The sequence below is a fragment of the Periophthalmus magnuspinnatus genome, chromosome 11, assembly GCF_009829125.3.
Source record: "Periophthalmus magnuspinnatus isolate fPerMag1 chromosome 11, fPerMag1.2.pri, whole genome shotgun sequence".
Taxonomy (NCBI): domain Eukaryota; kingdom Metazoa; phylum Chordata; class Actinopteri; order Gobiiformes; family Gobiidae; genus Periophthalmus; species Periophthalmus magnuspinnatus.
The window spans coordinates 29568686-29576043 of NC_047136.2; the positions used below are offsets into that span (position 1 = coordinate 29568686).

The 7358-nt window shown below is 43.0% G+C and overlaps 1 protein-coding gene across 3 annotated transcripts in view; it reads right to left on the bottom strand.

Annotated features, from left to right (window-relative positions):
• Positions 1 to 7066, bottom strand: part of LOC117378381 (F-actin-uncapping protein LRRC16A-like) — a 72539-nt gene extending 65473 nt beyond the window's left edge. For 2 of the 3 annotated variants that reach the window (XM_055225113.1, XM_055225114.1), the window contains exon 1: positions 6694 to 7018. In XM_055225113.1, the coding sequence (XP_055081088.1) occupies positions 6694 to 6730 (37 nt within the window). In that variant the 5' untranslated portion in view covers positions 6731 to 7018. Of the gene's footprint in view, positions 1 to 6693 lie in introns of all 3 variants that reach the window. The other variant, XM_033974968.2, reaches the window with a different exon arrangement.
• Between the last annotated feature and the right edge of the window lie 292 nt (positions 7067 to 7358).

A 7358-nucleotide genomic window follows, 5' to 3' on the forward strand; every position in this document is an offset into this window, starting at 1 on the left:
ACCAGGCCTAAACCAGGACTAAACCAGGTCTAAAGCAGGACTAAACCAGGTCTAAAGCAGGACTAAACCAGGTCTAAACCAGGTCTAAAGCAAGATTAAACCAGGTCTAAATCAGGTCTAAACCAGTACTAAACCAGGTCTAAACCAGGTATAAGACCAGGTCTAAACCAGGTCTAAAGCAGGACTAAACCAGATCTAAAGCAGGACTGAAACAGGACTAAACCAGGTCTAAACCAGGACTAAACCAGGACTTAACCAGGTCTAAACCAGGATTAAACCAGGACTGAACCATGTCTAAACCAGGTTTAAACCAGTACTAAACCAGGTCTAAACCAGGTATAAAACCAGGTCTAAACCAGGTCTAAAGCAGGACTAAACCAGGACTGAACCAGGTCTAAATCAGGTCTAAACCAGTACTAAACCAGGTCTAAACCAGGTAAAAGACCAGGTCTAAACCAGGTCTAAAGCAGGACTAAACCAGATCTAAAGCAGGATTGAACCAGGACTAAACCAGGACTTAACCAGGTCTAAACCAGGATTAAACCAGGACTTAACCAGGTCTAAACCAGGATTAAACCAGGACTGAACCATGTCTAAACCAGGTCTAAAGCAGGACTAAACCAGGTCTAAAGCAGGACTAAACCAGGTCTAAACCAGGTCTAAAGCAAGATTAAACCAGGTCTAAATCAGGTCTAAACCAGTACTAAACCAGGTCTAAACCAGGTATAAGACCAGGTCTAAACCAGGTCTAAAGCAGGACTAAACCAGATCTAAAGCAGGACTGAAACAGGACTAAACCAGGTCTAAACCAGGACTAAACCAGGACTTAACCAGGTCTAAACCAGGATTAAACCAGGACTGAACCATGTCTAAACCAGGTTTAAACCAGTACTAAACCAGGTCTAAACCAGGTATAAAACCAGGTCTAAACCAGGTCTAAAGCAGGACTAAACCAGGACTAAGGCAGGTCTAAACCAGGTCTGAAGCTGGACTAAACAAGGACTAAACCAGGACTAAACCAGGTCTAAACCAGGTGTAAAACCAGGTCTAAACCAGGTCTAAAGCAGGACTAAACCAGGTCTAAACCAAGATTAAACCAGGACTGAACCAGGTCTAAATCAGGTCTAAACCAGTACTAAACCAGGTCTAAACCAGGTATAAGACCTGGTCTAAACCAGGTCTAAAGCAGGACTAAACCAGATCTAAAGCAGGATTGAACCAGGACTAAACCAGGACTTAACCAGGTCTAAACCAGGATTAAACCAGGACTTAACCAGGTCTAAACCAGGATTAAACCAGGACTGAACCATGTCTAAACCAGGTCTAAAGCAGGTCTAAACCAGGACTAAAGCAGGTCTAAACCAGGACTAAACCAGGTCTAAAGCAAGAGTAAACCAGGACTAAACCAGGTCTAAACCAGGTATAAAGCCAGGTCTAAACCAGGTCTAAAGCAGGACTAATCCAGGACTAAACCAGGTCTAAACCAGGTATAAAGCCAGGTCTAAACCAGGTCTAAAGCAGGACTAATCCAGGACTAAACCAGGTCTAAACCAGGTATAAAACCAGGTCTAAACCAGGTCTAAACCAGGTCTAAACCAGGACTAAACCAGGGCTAAACCAGGTCTAAACCAGGTATAAGACCAGGTCTAAACCAGGTCTAAAGCAGGACTAAACCAGATCTAAAGCAGGACTGAAACAGGACTAAACCAGGTCTAAACCAGGTCTAAACCAGGATTAAACCAGGACTGAACCAGGTCTAAACCAGGTATAAAACCAGGTCTAAACCAGGTCTAAAGCAGGACTAAACCAGATCTAAAGCAGGACTGAAACAGGTCTAAACCAGGTCTAAACCAGAACTAAACCAGGACTTAACCAGGTCTAAACCAGGATTAAACCAGGACTGAACCATGTCTAAACCAGGTCTAAACCAGTACTAAACCAGGTCTAAACCAGGTGTAAAACCAGGTCTAAACCAGGTCTAAAGCAGGACTAAACCAGGTCTAAACCAAGATTAAACCAGGACTGAACCAGGTCTAAATCAGGTCTAAACTAGTACTAAACCAGGTCTAAACCAGGTATAAGACCAGGTCTAAACCAGGTCTAAAGCAGGACTAAACCAGATCTAAAGCAGGACTGAACCAGGACTAAACCAGGACTTAACCAGGTCTAAACCAGGATTAAACCAGGACTTAACCAGGTCTAAACCAGGACTAAACCAGGTCTAAACCAGGTCTGAGCCAAGCCTAAACAAGGTCTAAATCAGGACTAAACCAGGTTTAAACCAGGACTTAACCAGGTCTAAATCAGGATTAAACCAGGACCGAACCAGGTCTAAACCAGGCCTAAACCAGGACTAAACCAGGTCTAAAGCAGGACTAAACCAGGTCTAAACCAGGTCTAAAGCAAGATTAAACCAGGTCTAAACCAGTACTAAACCAGGTCTAAACCAGGTATAAGACCAGGTCTAAACCAGGTCTAAAGCAGGACTAAACCAGATCTAAAGCAGGACTGAAACAGGACTAAACCAGGTCTAAACCAGGACTAAACCAGGACTTAACCAGGTCTAAACCAGGATTAAACCAGGACTGAACCATGTCTAAACCAGGTTTAAACCAGTACTAAACCAGGTCTAAACCAGGTATAAAACCAGGTCTAAACCAGGTCTAAAGCAGGACTAAACCAGGACTAAGGCAGGTCTAAACCAGGTCTGAAGCTGGACTAAACAAGGACTAAACCAGGACTAAACCAGGTCTAAACCAGGTGTAAAACCAGGTCTAAACCAGGTCTAAAGCAGGACTAAACCAGGTCTAAACCAAGATTAAACCAGGACTGAACCAGGTCTAAATCAGGTCTAAACCAGTACTAAACCAGGTCTAAACCAGGTATAAGACCAGGTCTAAACCAGGTCTAAAGCAGGACTAAACCAGATCTAAAGCAGGATTGAACCAGGACTAAACCAGGACTTAACCAGGTCTAAACCAGGATTAAACCAGGACTGAACCATGTCTAAACCAGGTCTAAAGCAGGTCTAAACCAGGACTAAAGCAGGTCTAAACCAGGACTAAACCAGGTCTAAAGCAAGAGTAAACCAGGACTAAACCAGGTCTAAACCAGGTATAAAGCCAGGTCTAAACCAGGTCTAAAGCAGGACTAATCCAGGACTAAACCAGGTCTAAACCAGGTATAAAGCCAGGTCTAAACCAGGTCTAAAGCAGGACTAATCCAGGACTAAACCAGGTCTAAACCAGGTATAAAACCAGGTCTAAACCAGGTCTAAACCAGGTCTAAACCAGGACTAAACCAGGGCTAAACCAGGTCTAATCCAGGTCTAAATCAGGACTAAACCAGGGCTAAACCAGGTGTAAATCAGGACTAACCCAGGTCCAGACTAAGTGGTTTGTGTTGGAGATCTCAAACTTGGTTCACACGACTCCGCCGACCACACACTTAAACACAATGTGGGAAAGTACTTTTTATATCCAATATCTTCCATGGATACAAATACAACTACTAATATTAAAACTGCAAGCAGTGATAAAGGCCCTCGCCACCCCTTGCGACCGCGGGGTACATGCCACCGCGGAGATCCTGCCTTTCGTTCCCCATTACATCGCGCCTCCCCCCAAAATCAGCGACTGAGTAATACTACTCCATTCATTCGAATGGGACCATTTATCACATTGTCACGCCTGAACGGTTGGAAATAGAAGTTTGTCTTCATTGGCTTTTTTGTTCAGTATGATGAGAGGAATATGTGTACCAAATTTCAATGGTCTCTGACAGAGTAAATATTTTTCATCCTATTTAACCAAAACCCATGTATTTCAATGAGAAATGTCAGACGTTGCCATGGCAACACCTTTAAAAATAGAGGTATGGTGTCATTGACTTTTTTGTTCAGTATTGGAATGGGGATGTCCATGCCAAAATTCAAATGTTTGTGACAAAGTAAATTTTTTTTACGTACCATTTAAAATTTCAAGGGGGCGCTGTGGAGCACTGTAATATTTGACATATGTGAATTGCATATCTATGCACTCAGATTAAGATTTTGAACAAAACGTATATTAATGCCGGGAATTAGGACACTGCATGTTTTAGTTACGGGCCATTTAATATTTCAAAAAACTTATTTTTTCTTTGCAGGCTGGCCACACCCACATTTTATTACTTAGAAAATTCCAAAAGAGTTTCTTATAATCCCACATGGGTCTAGTTCATTTTGACCAATTTGCAAATTGTTTGAATGAAAATCTGAGGTGCAAAAAATCCAAATGTGAGAGGTAAAATTTTGAAAAAATTGGGTTCCGCCCACAATGGCCGACTTCCTGTAGGGTTTAGGGTGGGGTCATAATATAATTTTTTACTTGTCGTGACATGTTCTATCTTTGTACCAAATTTCATTTGTCTACGATGAAAAAGGTCTCTCATTGCCGCAATGTATTTCAAATTTTGAGGTGGCGCTATTGAGTCATTTTCATACGTTAATTTTTTTGAACATTAAAATAAATTTTTTTTTACCAATCTTGAATTTTGGGTCCAATAAAATTGACTTTTTGTTAACGTTCAGGGGGTCAAAAGTGGATTCAAAGTCGCGACCAAAATAATAATAATAAGAAGAAGAATGGAAACGCATTTTCCACCCATTATTTTTCTCCTAAACCATAACAGCTACAGTCATGTGACTTTCTCACATTGTGCCCCATCAAAAATAAGGCCCCTGTGAATTTTTTCACACGTCCACAACAAATCGATTGTCTTCTATGAATTTTTGAAAATGGAATTTGAAGAGGGCGCTAGAGAGGCATTTTGTGAGAGAGTGCCTTGATTTGCATATCATTGCGTTCAGCTCACAAATGTGCATAAACGCTGTATTAGCCTTTTCCCAACAAAAAATGTGTGAAACATAAATATTTTATTGAAATATTGCAAAAATTGCGATTTTGTTGAAAATTCACCCTGACCACACCCAAAGTCATAATCAAAATGTAATTGTTAATCTTTAATCACACATGGGTTTAGAGGGATTTGGCCAAATTTGAAGTGTTTGTGATGAAAACTGGGCGAGAAAATGTCCTGAATGCGAGGGTGTGCACTTTTGTCATTCCCGGGTTTGATCTAATATGGCCGACTTCCTGTACATTTTAGGGCGGGGCCATAATATCATTTTTGTCATGTCCCGACATGTACTATTTTTTGATGTGAGTTTCGGATTTTTACGTCGACTTTTTTCCGAGTCGGGCTCCCATTGGCCCCATGAAAATCAAAGTTTGAGGTGGCGCTACCGAGTCGTCTTTCGTTATTTTTTCTCGGGGTCTTTTGTGACAATTAGAGCTCATCGAGTTCTAATTTTTGACACCACTCACTGCCATGTCGGGGCGTGTTTACTACTTGATTTTTGCCATTTTCCACGCTCCGGACGCGGTTTTAATGAGTCCCTCGCCGGGACGGAGTCCCAGGCTCGGGCCTAACTAGTACTAGTACTTCTTATCTGTGAGTGAAAGTTGAGCTGAGGAATGTCCCTCCCCCCGCTCCTGTTCTGATAAGGAAGTACTCAGGTACACAGCCCCAGGATACGAAAACTCACTGCACTGTCTGCTCATACTCTACTAAGAGTACTGTAACTATAATACTGCTTTTACGACTTTGATAGATCTTATCTTTTTACTACAGCTTTAATGTTTCTTCTACAATAACTGCACAGCAAATATTACCGCTACAACTACGACTACTACTCGTACTTTCTGTTCAAGTACTGTGAAAGCGCAGTTTTGGCTTGCCAGGCAAAATACTATAACTTATTCTAGTACTACTATTACAAGCCTATATACTACTAATAAAAGTGTATTACTGCCATAATTATTGCAACCTCCACTGTAATTACTGTAATAACTAATACAACAACTACAACAACTTCCTCAATACCATACCTCCTCAAAACAGACCTGGAGTTGTGTTTTTCTTTCATTTTCACATGTTTCAGTAACACTTTATTATTAGTCTGTCTACATCTCCAAAGCTCATAATGTTCTGTTCCACCTTGTGATGTTATGAAGTGGTAGTTTTCAAGTTAACAGCTCCTTTTACATTTAGTTTAGTAAAGATTGGCAATTCCTGGGTTGAAATCATCCAAATGATTCTAGTGAAGGTGTGTGGAGTTTAAAAACACAGTGGAGCACTTCCTGTATTACCATATGATGACATCACAAGGTGGAACAGAAAAAAAACAGCCTAAATGCAGGGTTTGTGTGTTAAACATGTGTAAATGAAAACACAAAACACAAACTCCAGGTCTGTTTGTGATGAGGAAACAACATTAGAACAGATCAGAAAACATCCTAATATGGCCCTTTTCAAATGTGCACATGAATAATAACTGATCCTCCTCCTCAGCTTCCTTCTCTCCTCACCTAACCTCCTCCTCATTTTGTCTCCTACTCCCTTGTTTCCTACTTCCTTCACTGAGCCCGTGTCCCTGCGGAGTGACACAGGGACGAGGCGTGTGTCCAAATATCCCTTAGGCTGTTTACGGTCCTGTAATTACGATATCAAACTTTTACAACACTTTATAACACTTTTAGGACACGCCTCCAGCTGTGTCTTCGGTCCAGTCCTATCAGACCCTGTTTCGGTTCTGTCTTATCTTTCTTCCCTTCGTGCCCGCGCTCCCCCGCGCTCCCGGGCCCCTCTCACCAAGCAGCACTTGGGGGAACTCCGTCTTCTCTTCCATGGTTCCAGCGGGAGATCGCAGCAGAAGTGCCCGCTCCAGAGTGCAGCAGGGCGGGTACAGTCCAGGGGAAGGGCCGGTGTCCCTCGGAGCTGCAGGTCTGTCTCAGCGCTCCGGAGCTCAAATCAGAGGTGTCCCGTTGTGTGACGTACTTAAAAGGTGTGCCGAGCGCGTTACCTGTGGACACCTGACGTGCACGGCCATTCCTCCGTGCACGCGCGCGTACAGGTGAAGTCCAGCGGCGCGAGCTGGTCTCGTGCACGGTCACTGGGTCTCCGGAGGTGTCCCACTTTTCCAGACTGCACACGGGTAAGAACGGCCTTTTCTACAAACTTTACGTCGCCACGCGCGCACACGTCTTTTTACGTCTCCTCACGCACACACATGTGTCCTCAGGCGCGCACGTCTCCTCAAGCGCGCACATATCTGATCACCAAGAAACTTTTGGAGCTTTTGTTTTTCTTGTGTCACGTGATTGCGCGCTGACCCCTGCTGGACACACGGGGGTGGTGCAGAGGGCTGTGCAGCTCCAATCACACTTTAGATTAGAACATTGCTTCTCAGTTATTTTCTATCATGCCCCATCCTGAAGTAGAAAACATTTCGCGTGTCCCACCGGAGTCATGGTGAA